At 46.4% G+C, this 12,806-nt stretch overlaps 1 protein-coding gene across 1 annotated transcript in view; it reads right to left on the bottom strand.

The window, feature by feature from the left end:
- CELSR3 (cadherin EGF LAG seven-pass G-type receptor 3) overlaps nt 1-12,806 on the bottom strand; it is a 297,920-nt gene that overhangs the window by 184,410 nt on the left and 100,704 nt on the right. The window contains exon 3 of the mRNA XM_068254819.1: nt 4,132-4,770. Coding sequence (XP_068110920.1) covers nt 4,132-4,770 — 639 coding nt within the window. The remainder of the gene's footprint in view (nt 1-4,131; nt 4,771-12,806) is intronic.

Raw genomic sequence — 12,806 nt, 5'->3', positions numbered from 1 at the left:
CAGGATTGTGACTCAAACACTATTTTCAAAAAGGAATAGCATTAAGCAGTTTTCCTATTCAATTCGCTATAGGTTTCCTTTAGAAACATGATGCTGACATTCTATAATTGCCTGCAATTTATCTTTTAAGTCCAGAGAAAAAGGAAAAGAATCCCCCCGCTGCGGCGCCAGGTGTTTTATGAGCCTCCTACAAGCGGCAGTCAATTGTTTTCTAGGGAGGAAGTCACACAGGACACCTCCGCGCATTTATTCCGTGACTTGGCCCCGCGCTTTGATTTTCTATACGGCCGATTCCCTGGGCTCTGATTAGAATTCTGCACGCTCTTCAGGCCTCAGGAAGGTAAACAGGCTGGCGCTTAGTAAACAGGCGAGAATTACCGCACAGCACCTGTCGGCTCTGTTGTCGGCGCTCCAGCCGCAAGGGGCTCCCCCGAGGGAAGGTGGGATTCAGCTGTGTGACTATATGATCTCTGGTGTCTAGAGAAGGCAGCTCGGGAGAGCCCGATCTACAGACGCACGCTGGGTAAACAGGCGGCTTGTTTTCTGATGAGTATTTACAGCAAACAAAGGGTCCTCTTTCCATGCAGCCGCCAGAATGGATAATTGCTAAATTACAGGATAAACAGAGTGATGGATGAGGCCTTGTGAAGGCTGATTCACCCATTGGCATCCGGTGGAGGTCCTCACCAGTTTCCTCCTATGGAGACCCAATCATTCTGCTGCATTGCCTCTACTAATGGGCAAAATAATTGTGTGGCCCCCTCCTCTCTGACACAGGCTCTTTCATTCAGACACAGATTGGAACCAGGGCTGCACTTCTAGAAAGGCCACAGAGGCCCGGGCCTTGGGTGGTTGCAGACCAATGGGTTACCTGAACATGAAAGAAGGGTTGCTACATATGAAAGAGGAGGCTGAAAATGAGGATCAACACATGTAAAAGGGAAAATAATGCACAAGGCAGCTGTACATGAAAGCGAGGGGCTGTAGTACATGGATGATACATATGGAAGAGGGGGCTGAACATGGAATGGAAGGGGCGCTGCTGTACATAAAAGGGGAGCCACAACATACCTGGCCTAGGGGCACATAAAGTATAAATCTGGCCTTGATCGGAAGAGCAATTCTCAAACATCCTTACTGTTGGAGGAGCTTAACCACGCGAGCAGGAAGTGAACACGGAGCGGTGGGCGTCCCACGTGGAGTGTAGCCGAATAGGAACGTGCACTAGTGGCGATATGCACGGAGGGACTACAGGAACAAGCCTGTCAACATAAACACTCTATGCCTATACTTATGGTTGGAAAACGTGAGTGCAAAATGTTTTTATAAGTCAATAAATGCTATACAGTTTTACGCTACGAAAGGCCTTTTTATTGAGGTTTTGGGAGACAAGTATTACTTATAAGGAAGATACAGACTCCATTGGTGAATAATCCAGGTGTGATTCAGGAAATTGCCAAAGAGGTGGGGGACGACCCGGTAACGGGGTCGTAGTAGAAGGTGAGTACAGCACAAAGGGTGTGGTGGAGGCTCTTTACTGTCCTAAAGGAAGGCAATTGATGTTTCAGTGAAGACATATGATGAAGCTGTCATAGGAAGATACCATTATCTTAGGATATACTCTGCCTGGACTGTATTATAGAGACTGTTATTAATGTTGTATTAACCTGAGTGGCGCTACCTCTGTGTACAATATTTATATGCTAAGTGGAGGAGGCGAACCAGGAGTGCTGTTTCAAGTGTTGTTCACTGGTGTCAGCGCATTTGTGTTTTGAATATATATCCCCACTGTGGTCAGCTACTCAAGGGCTCATTTTTAAGACTGTCCACTTTAACCACTTAAAGACCGTAGGCTTACACCCCCCCTAGTGACCAGGCTATTTTTTACACTTTAGGCCACTGCAGCTTTAAGGGCTCGCTGCAGGGCCGTACAACTCAGCATACAAGTGATTCCCCCCCTTTGCTGCTCTGATTGCTGCTGCCCTGTTTTTTTCTTTTTTATTTGTGTATCGTATTTTTTTTTAACATAAATTCGGGGTTTTTTTCTCCCAGCCCGCTCTCTATCCACCCGCCAGCAAATCACCGCGATCGGCTATCATAGGCATCAACCTATGACAGCCAATTGCTCCTGATCCTCTGTAGGGGACAGCCGAGTTACACGGCTGTCCCCAGTACAGCGCTGCCATATTTTGCAGCGCTATACACTGTAAATAGACTGTTTCACCGTCTAACAGTCTCCTAGCGGCTCGCCACTGGGAGACTGATGAAGGAGCTCAGCGTGTGATCCCCAGCAAAACCCTGCCCCAGGATTTCACGCCAACTGGCGCTGAGCAGTCCTGGGGCTGCCGCCGCATTCACGTCAATTGGTGTGGAGCGGCCGGCAAGAGGTTAAAGTGTAAGGGCAGTACATACACACCTGCAATGTTCAATGTCCAAAATAATCGTTGGCGATAGTCTAGTTTAGGGGACAAAACAGGGGACCTCATAGAGAAATTTTGCTAACGTGATTGGGTGGACTGCATCTTCTCAAACTTGCAGGTTTCAGACAGGCTGTAGTAAACTACAATTATGTGTGACCGCTTTAGTGACTCCCAACTGCAGGTGGCCCTCATTTCTACATACGGCAGGACAGACCACACAGCTGAGAGTGTGTCTGCGTAGAGATCAGTCACCCAAAACGATCACAAACTATAATTTCAGGTGACCAAAGTTGGAGCGTACTGGCCTGAAATCCACTTTTACTACTGAGTACTGAGATGACGCTGATGTCACATGGGAAGGGAAGAACGAGGTAATATGTGCAGGGCCTGATTTTTTGTAAAGGCCACAAAGGCCTTGGGAGGCTGCAGCCAAAGGGGGCACCTGACATGAAATAAGGGTTGCTACATATGGAAGAGAAGGCTACAAATGGGGAGCAACACATACAAATGGAAGCGGATGCCCAAGACAGCTTGTACATGAAAGAAAATGGCTGCATACATGACTAATACACATGGAAGAGGGGGCTGAACATGGAATGGGAGGGGCGCTACTGCACTGGACTGGGAAGGGGAGCCCCAATATACTTGGCCTAGGGGCAAAGAAAGTATAAATTATGTGAGCCAATAACTGAATTCTAATCCAACTATGGGGACTTACAGGGGCCCAGTAACTCAGTATTGCAATCAGGCAACTCTAGAAAGCATACGTCATTTCAGGGCTGCCAACCTCATGAAATCAGTGGTATCCAACTGACGGAATCAGTGAGGCAGCTTCTATACCAGAGAATGGCACTGAGGTAAGCAGAGCTGGGACAAGGTCCTTCAGCACCCAAGGCTGAGACAGCAAAGTGCGCCCCTCCATCCCTCCCACCCCAGCCGTCACACACTGATTGCTATTAGACTAATAGGTGCCCCAGGGCCCCCAACCTCCCCAACACCTTAATATCTAGTTATCTGGCTTGCAGTCACTGTCATGTATCACCTTTTCTTATTTCTTTCTGCTTCAAACACAATTGGGAATGACAGCTGAATGAATTGTGCACCCCCTCCTACACTGCGCCCTGAGGCTGGAGCCTCTCCAGCCTCTGCCTCGGCCCGGCCCTGGAGGTAAGAAGAGGAAAGTGAAGCAATGGAGGAGAGCTTGATCCTACTAATAGTATAAATGTGAAAGTCTGGATGTTTGTTACTCAATCACTCAACAGTAGGGATGGCCCTGCCTAGGAGAACTCCTGGAGAAGCATGTGATCAGTTTGATCAGCTGATAGATTTGTAAGGCTCTGATTTGCTGGTCATGATCATGCATTACACCAGGAAGTATTCACAGCAAATCAGAACCTTATAAATCTATCAGCTGATCAAACTGATCACATGCTTCTCCGTATACTTAATTGGCACATGTGGTCATTCTTAATAAAACGAATGGTGATTGTGGAACGTAATCTTTTGAAGCCACCATCCAATGTTAACCCCTGCCCATGTGATGTCACTTTTGCCGGCCACTACTGTATGTTCTCATGTAGGTTTGTGCAATGATATCAGTTGTGGACCTAATTTCCAAAGAAAACAAGGACAACTTTACTCTGGCCTGGGCACCAGATTTGCCTAGTCCCAACAATAATAATACAAATAATAAAGTAGCAATTACACTGACCTGTAAACCGTTCCTTGCAGATACATGTGTAGCCACTCTCTCTTTTGACGCACACTCCTCCGTTCTGACACGGGTTGGAATAGCACAGATTAATCTCCGTTTCACAGTAATCCCCAGTGAAGCCCTGAGGGCAGCGGCAACGCAGTCCACTGATGGGGTGGATAGGTCGGAAAAGGATGGATTCTGAGGCAATGAACGGGGCCGAACTATCAAATTTTAGTACTGATATACACTTCATATAGTTCTCACAAGGTTCCCGGAGACAGACGTTGTCATCAAAGGGCAGAACCTGCAACATGGAGGCAGAGGTTAAGGTCATCCTCTTCATGTACAGTTGCTCCTGAAGGTCCTCAGAGCTGAAGAACTGGGAGCGATCTCCTTGAGGCACGAGAGCAGAGAAGCTGACATTGAGGATAGAACCCTCCACGTCGGTGTCATTCTGAATGTTGAAAATAAAGATGTCTTCCTTTGGGGTGGCCAGCACAGTGGAAACTCCTTCTAAAAAGCTAGTCAAGAGAGGGGACAGGAAGCGCTCCTGAGACATGTTCTCCAGGCGCACTGTGATACTGTTGGACAACATGTCTTCAGTGATGATGAGAACTCTTAGCACACACTGAGCAGTCACACTGTGGATCCCATCTATAGAACAAAAAAAGAGGACAATGTTATTGTATTGGTTCTATATGTTGTAGGTACAAAATGAGAGAAGTAAGCAAAGGATTTAGGTATGAAAGCACCATCAACATTATAACTGGATGTTAAAGAGCACCTTCAGTGTAAATTATACATTTCATTAACCATCTTCTAATATAAAGTTATAACTACCTGCTGGGTCTTTGTCTCCAAGACACAAAAGGGTGAGAGAGCCTTGACCTAACAAGCTTACAATCTAAAGGAATCGGGGGGGGGGGGGGGGCAACGATGGTCAAGAGGTGAGGTAGTATACGATATTTATACCTAGAGGCAGTGGCCCATATGCAATTCACTTTTTTCTCCTTAGTTTTCTCCTAGCAGATATTTTTTTTATCTTTAATTTACAATAACTTTTAGCACTTTGCAATGGATAAAATACCAAAGAGTAGGTGAATAAGTACTATCAAAATTATTTTGACTATTTTTTTGCTTGCTGATGGTTTAAAAGACATTTTATTGACAAGTTTGAAAGCATCACCTAGGAGAAAACTCTGGAGAAAAAAGTGAATTGCATATGGGCCAGTGTGTTCTAGGTTATCTAGTAGGAGTACAACTTGGCCAGAGGTCAAAGGGCAACTGGCCTAAGGTAGATCGTATGCTTGACGAAAAAAGTGAGTTGTGAGAGAGTGCAGGGGCGCAACTATAGACCCTGCAAGGGATGCAGCAGCAGGGGGGCCCAGAAGCCACAGGGGGCCCTATCCTGAGAGGCTGACAACTAAGAGCAAGGCAAGAAAAAAACTTTCTGCTCTCTGCATAGTTGTTCTAATGAGTGTATCTGCTCAGCCACTGATAAGTAATAATACAAAGTTTTGCAGACAAAGATTTGTAGACAGTCCCTAGTCAATATGCAGTAGGCTCTTCTGTACAGCACCCATCCCCCAACCTCTCTACCCCTCCCCAAGTGTACAGTACTGTAGTAATGCTGGAGAAGTCTGCAGAGCCAGTTCTGCTCCATCAGAGATGGACAGAGTGAGTGTAATAAGCTGAGGCTGGGAGAACACTGGTCTGTCAGTTTTCTGTAAGCATTTTCTGTACACCATGTGTGTCTGTCTGGATTTCTAGTTACGCCCCTGAGAGAGTGTTTAAATATATCAAAGATTGGAGAGTGACATATGTTTTGTAGCAGGGGATTGCAGAGGAGGGGTGAAGCACGTGTGAAATCTTGTATACGTGAATGTGAGGAGGTGATTCTAGAGGAGGACAAAAGAAGGTCATGTGCAGATCAGAGATTGCGGTTGGGTTGGTATCTTGAAACTGGTGAGGAGATGTACAAAGAAGAGAAATTATAGAGAGCTTTGTAAGTTAGAGTTAAGAGTTTGACCTGGATATACATGTGGTTGACCAGTGGATATACATGTGCCTGTACTCTCTCTCTCTTTTTAAGCATAGTCTAAATATAACAGATGTCATCACACTCCCCTCAATGTTCCTATAAGACAAACCATGAAAACTTTGCCAATGCCAAAAACACCTGATAGAAGCTCCAGAGTCCTTTAACTGACAGAACACTGTTTTTTTTTTTGGCAAAATAACACTAGACCTGATCATTGAGGCCCCTTTCACACTGGTACATTTTCATTGCGTTGCATTACCCTTTATAACCACAAAGTAACGCTAAAGCAATGGGGCATTGCATACCTGCCCCGGTGTGATGTGATGCCCCAGAAACGTCTGATCTGACGTGAAAGCATCAGTGCGTTACCGCTCGACATCCATGGTGACCAGAAGTCATGAAAGTTGATTGGTCTGTCCCAACTAAGTTTTACTAGAGCTAATCAAGAAAAAACGTGCCCTGTCTTGGAGTACCAACATCAGACCGGGAAAGATCTGTGCCTGGGGTTCGGCCAGAGCTGGGACAATGTCCTCCAACACCCAAGGCTGAGACACCAAAGTGCGCCCCTCCATCCCTTCCTCCCACCCCAGCCATCACACACTGATCCCCAACACCTTAGGCCTAATTCACACCACTGCGCTTCTGTCCGCTTTTTTTCAGCAACATGTATCTGTAACATGATGTGCTGAAAAAAAGTGGACAGAAGCGCACAAAGTGTGAATGAGGCCTTAATCTCTACTTATCTGGCTTGCAGTCACTGCCAGGTATCCCCTTTTCTTATTTCTCTCTGCTTCAAACACAATAGGGAAGTGTTAGCTAAGTGAGTTATGCACCCCCTCCTACACTGCGCCCTGAGGCTAGAGCCTCTCTCGCCTCTGCCTCAGCCCGGCCCTGGGTTCGGCTTTAAATAAAATGTGGATATTTAAAAAATAAATAAAATAACACAAGACGAGGAAAAGTAAGCAAATCGTGCCCGAGAACCGGGAATTCATCTGTCATTTCTCCTCCGCTATTCATCATAAAAGGGAAAACATAAAACTATTCTTCTGCTGAATACCAGAGGCCTCCCCGCTCCTCCCGGACTCTGAGGCATTGATTTCCTTTCACGCGTTAGGAAGAAAAATGAGAAGCGGCCTCAATGAACACAACAAGGCGGTATTCATATAAGGCGGGCGCGCACATGCCTCAGAGGTCCGCGCACGGCTAGTACAATAATCTATACATCTTATAGTGAATCCAGGAATTCCACTGGTACTTCTGGTGAATATTTCAAAGCTGTTCTGCAAACAATGTCCCAATGCTGTTAATGTATAGAGGGAAGAGCGTCCTTCGTATGTTTCTCCATGCCTACTAACCTCACCGCTGCAGGGCCAGTTTATTAGAGCAATCAGGAACAATAACATAAAGTCAAGGACTCAGAGCCCATGATGGGCAATTAGGATTACCCTGGTATTACTGTTGTGCACCACGCCATCCTTCTGGTCAGATGTTGGTAATGGGTTGGGCAGACAGACACTGGAGTACATATAGCGCCACGACTGCATGAGTTGTGCTCTCAGAAGGTTCCAATAATGCAAATAATGCCTAAAACCAACCCCAACATCTAATGCCGAAATCTAACCTTCCCCTCCGACGCCCGATATCTGTAGCTGATCACCTACTCAAATACAAACCTATAGGGTTACTACTCACGCATCAGGCGCCCAACTCACCGACTGGGCACCCGATTACCGATACTCGGCATTGTCGAGAAAAATTGTGACATATGGGGGGGGGGGGGGGGGGAGGTATATCATTGGAGGATTACAGGTTACGTGGGTAGAATAGAATAATGGGGGTGGGGGAGGAACAAGTAAAAGAAAAGAAAGTGAACAAAGTGGGACAGTATGGATAGATAACAAAAAGTAGGCACTGGATTGACTGGTTGGTTAGATGAGGTTCAGGGAACTGACATGGGTGGTTAGGAAGATAGGTGGGTAGGTGAGAGCCAGGAGAGATGAAATGGAATGAGGAAGGGTAGATAAGTAGTAGGTGAGAGCCAGGAGAGGTGAAAAGTAAAGTGAAAAAGTAGACAAGTTGTGAGTCAGAAGAGGTTACATGGGGGGGGGGGGGGGGAATAGACATGAGGCATGTGGCTAGGTGAGTGTCAGAAAGAATGATATGGGGGAAGGAAAGATGAAGGATATGTAAGTGAGGGCCCAAGAGGGTGCCGGAGGTTGGATAGATAAGGGTTGAGTAGCAGAAAAAAAGACATGTGGGGCTTCTGTGTTTAAGAGCTTCTTCACTATGACATACGCTCTTTATGTGCAGATGGCACCCCTCACCACCACCATACGGAGAGAATGGTTTTGGCACATAACACCGGCAGCGTAGCATCTGAGTTGGGTGCAACTTCAGCACTAGTGCAATAGTCTGTGGTCCGAGCAACAGGCAATTCTGGAGCCGGTGACCCATGGACCCCGAATTACTTCTCCCTCCAAGTTGCTGCCAATAGTATTATAGATGTCATTCGTCTCACTCAGTGCCCGTATAATACGTACGCCCACCATAACCATTTGCAATTTGTGTAGAGAGCAGTTCTCTCTTGCCCCGCATCAATCCCTTTCACCAGTGCACAGCTGCCATGTGCTGTCACGCTGCACACTTCCTGTTCTCACCTCTGTGGCCACACTCTGCTCTCTGGCCCTGTGACTGCAATGCAACATGGGAATTTTTTGAGACACACTAGAACACCTCCATTCACAGTAAAGAAAAGACAACAGCGGAGGGTTCACACTTGTTGCGCAAAAAGGATTTTTGTATTCTTTCTTTGTATTGCCTGCAAATTTAAAATGCGTTTGAATGATAAAAATCACAACGTAAATTCTACATGCATACCAATGAAGCAAATTTACATGAAAAATACATCAAATCATCTTTCAAATTCCATGCAAGTTTTCATGCAATTTGTCTGCATTCCCATTAACTTGCATTGAAACATGAATCGCACATCCCACTGAAAAAAAAAACAGCACACCTGCTGTCTGGATTTTAAACGCACAAAATTTGAACACGCACTTTCCACTTCTTCTGGCACATGTGGCGCCGTTGTAATGCATTACATATGTGGCAAACAGGTTTTCGCTAATCCACAAGGACATTTTAATAAATGTAAACCCTTTTGTACAGAAGTGATTGAAAAAAACGTCAGAAAAACAATTGGAGATCAGATCAGACCTGTCGGTAATCATCGATTCGACCCGTCTGATGGGCAATTGCATGGTGTGTACCAGGCATAATAGTAAACAAAAGGCAGAGGAATAGGACTGTGGTTACACTGTAAAGAAACAGGACAAACAGGAAGAGGGGCTTATAATTCTGTGGGGTAGGTGATGAAGGCCTGTTTGAATTTGTCCAAAGCAGGAGCTGGTCTAATCGGATGAAGGAGAGAGGTCCAGAGAGTGGGAGCAGCTCTAGAGAAATATTTCAGTCATGCGTGGGAAGAGGTAATAAACAAAAAGCAATTTAGCAGATCACTGAAGGAGTATAGTGATAGTATAAGCCAGTATTTATAAATCAAGATCTCTGTAGTAATCAATGAGGAACTGTAGTGAAAATAAAATACTGGATTGTAAAATCTTTCTTCATCCCGATTTGCATTCTGAAATGTATCCCAGGTGGCGGCATCTTTACCGTTGGCATGTGTCTGCAGGTCAGCTCTAATTTTTTGGAAGCTGATTGAGGTTCTTTATCCACCATTTTAACAATTCTTTGGTGCAACATATCTTAAGTTATCTCTTATGTCCACGTCCATAGAGATTAGCTACAGTGCCATAGGCTGTAAACTAAATGTTGCACACAGTGGACACAGGCTAATCTTTGGGGGGACCGCACTCAGTAACGAGGGAAGCAAGCGACTTTAAAGTGAACCAGAGACGAAGCGCCCTCATGTACTGTACCATATATATCAGTGGGAACATTAGAGAAAACACCTACCCTGCTCTCTGTTTCATCCTTCACTGCTCAGCCTGCTTGTTATCAGCCCTGATAAAACTTCCGACTAAGCATTCAGTCTGGCTTTTCTCAGGAATCATTATAGCTGAGTCTGTCTTCTCTGATATATTTTCAAGCCCAAGCCTGCCCCCTTGTGGCTCTGCTATAATGACTCAGCTATAATGATTCCTGAGCAAAGCCAGACTGAATGCTCAGTCGGGGATTTTATCAGGGCTGATTAGAAGCAGGCTGAGCAGTGAAGAATAAAACAGAGAGCTGGGTAGGTGTTTTCTCTAATTTTCCCACTGATATATATGGTAAAATACATGCGGGTGCTTCGCCTCTTCACTTTAAGATCTCTTGAAATGGATTTGCAGACTTGGGATTACTGTGCTTTTCTATCATTTTGAGTCTCAAATCCTCAGACAATTCTTTGCTCTACTTTCTTTCTACCAAGCTTAGTGCCACACACACACATAACCAAAGTCAACATTTCTCCATTTTAACTGCAACTGCATATTCCCACACTGCTAGTACCTGTTAAAGAGGCACCAGGGACATATAGTAGAATGTAATAAATTATTCAGGACATACATTTTAACATTTATTATTCTGGTTTCGGCATCAGAAAATCAGGAGCTCGGGTCTATCCAAGTCAGGGCCCGTTTCCATTGTCATTTGGGATTCAAAGCGATTGCCGCATCGCCTCGCATTCACCCCCCCCCCGCAGGTAATTACGGTTGTCGCGCAAAACAACCGGATGCGACGTCATGCGGCTTCCCGTTAGCGGAAATGGGGCCTCGGATCCGTGCAGCATGCTATCCATAATTTCCCCCGCGTTGCTTCGCGTCGGAAAATTTGCATCAAGGGAAACTGTTCCATTGACTAACATGTGCTGCAGTTTAAATGCAGTGCGGTGTGATGATTGCACCGCAGCGCATGTAGTGGAACGGGCCCTCAAAGAGTAGCCGAGCCAGAGCTCGGTCACAAAATTAGACAAACAGACAAACACAGAACATTTATATCGCGCTTTTCTCCTGGCGGACTCAAAGCGCCCGAGCTGCAGCCACTAGGGCGCGCTCTATAGGCAGTAGCAGTGTTAGGGAGACTTGCCTAAGGTCTCCTACTGAATAGGTGCTGGCTTACTGAACAGGCAGAGCTGAGATCCGAACCCTGGTCTCGTGTGTCAGAGGCAGAGCCCTTAACCATTATACTATCCAGCCACACGCCACATTTATATCGCGCTTTTCTCCTGGCGGACTCAAAGTGCCAGAGCAGCAGCCCCTAGGACGCGCTTTATAGGCAGTAGCAGAGTTAGGGAGACTTGCCTAAGGTCTCCTACTGAATAGGTGCTGGCTTACTGAACAGGCAGAGCCAAGATTTGAACCCTGGTCTCCTGTGTCAGAGGCAGAGCCCTTAACCATTACACTATCCAGTTACTTACCTAAGGATAGGGAAGCCTCCCTCCCTGCTCTGATGTCCCCCGTCGCTGAGCATGCCCCCCCCCCAGATTATCAACAAGGCATTGTTGCTAATTATATTGGGGCCACACAGCTCTTCCTTCTCCAGCATGGCTGCGCAAAAGCCAACTAGAGATGTAGGCGAACAGCGGGCCCTGTACTACTTCCGGGTCGCAATGTCCCGGAGTAGTACGCCTGCCCGTGTCTGCACGTGTCCTTTAGTTCGCATGCCCTGTCCCGGCTGTGCACTTGGTTGCAATCAGGGACGCGCACCGCCGGGCCAGAGAATGCATACTAAAGGACACGTGCAGACACGGGCAGGCATATTACTCCGGGACATTGCGACCCGGAAGTAGTACAGGGCCAGAATTCCCATAGAGATTTTCTGGCGAGCTGTTCGCTAGCATCTGTATAGCCAACCCAGCCCACCCGCGCATGCACAATAAACCATAATTTCTCTATTTTAACTGCAACTGTGAATTCCCAGCCCACCCGCGCATGCACAATAAACCGGAGCCTCAGGCTCCGTGTGACTGTGCATGTGCAGACGGGCTCACGCGGCTAGTGTGCTGCCACGCTTCAGAAGAAAGAGCTGCGCAGCACTGATGTGGAGGGGGCCGTGCTCAACAACGGGGAGCTTCAAATCAGCGAGGGAAGCCTCAACAGGATTCTGAGGCTTCCCTCTTTTAAGTTATGGCTCTGATTTTGATCCCGAGCTTCTGCACAGGTTCACTTTAAGCTTCAGGAACTTGGCTGACACTTAACAGGAGATAGTCGAGAGGCAGGAGGAGACCTAGTCTATGGTGGAGGAGGAGAGATCGGGGTATGGAGATAGATCTGGCTGCTATCGGCACGGCATATAGGTGGTATTTTCTGGCATAAATGCAAGGGTGCCGATATTTTTGGCCATGACTGTATTGAGCTTCAATCGAACCACAAGCGTTGTACTAGTTGATGCATTGCCACCTATGGGGCCATTCACCCCCCTTCCCCCCCCATCCTCTCGTATGGAGACTCTTCAGCATGTCCACTCAGACTTTCAATTGATAAATTGCTCTGAATCAATCGAAAGTGAATTGATCATATATGCTAGGGCAACAGATGACCAGCGGACTTGGCCGAAGTGATCTAATTGGCTGGGAATTGATTTTAAAAAAAAAGTACACGTATGGTTAGTTTCAGATTAGTTTCAGATTGCACTGCTGTATCACTATCGC

This window comes from Hyperolius riggenbachi, chromosome 9, assembly GCF_040937935.1.
Source record: "Hyperolius riggenbachi isolate aHypRig1 chromosome 9, aHypRig1.pri, whole genome shotgun sequence".
Classification (NCBI taxonomy): domain Eukaryota; kingdom Metazoa; phylum Chordata; class Amphibia; order Anura; family Hyperoliidae; genus Hyperolius; species Hyperolius riggenbachi.
Note: the sequence above shows the minus strand (reverse complement) of the source record. Positions and strands in the feature narration are given on the sequence as shown.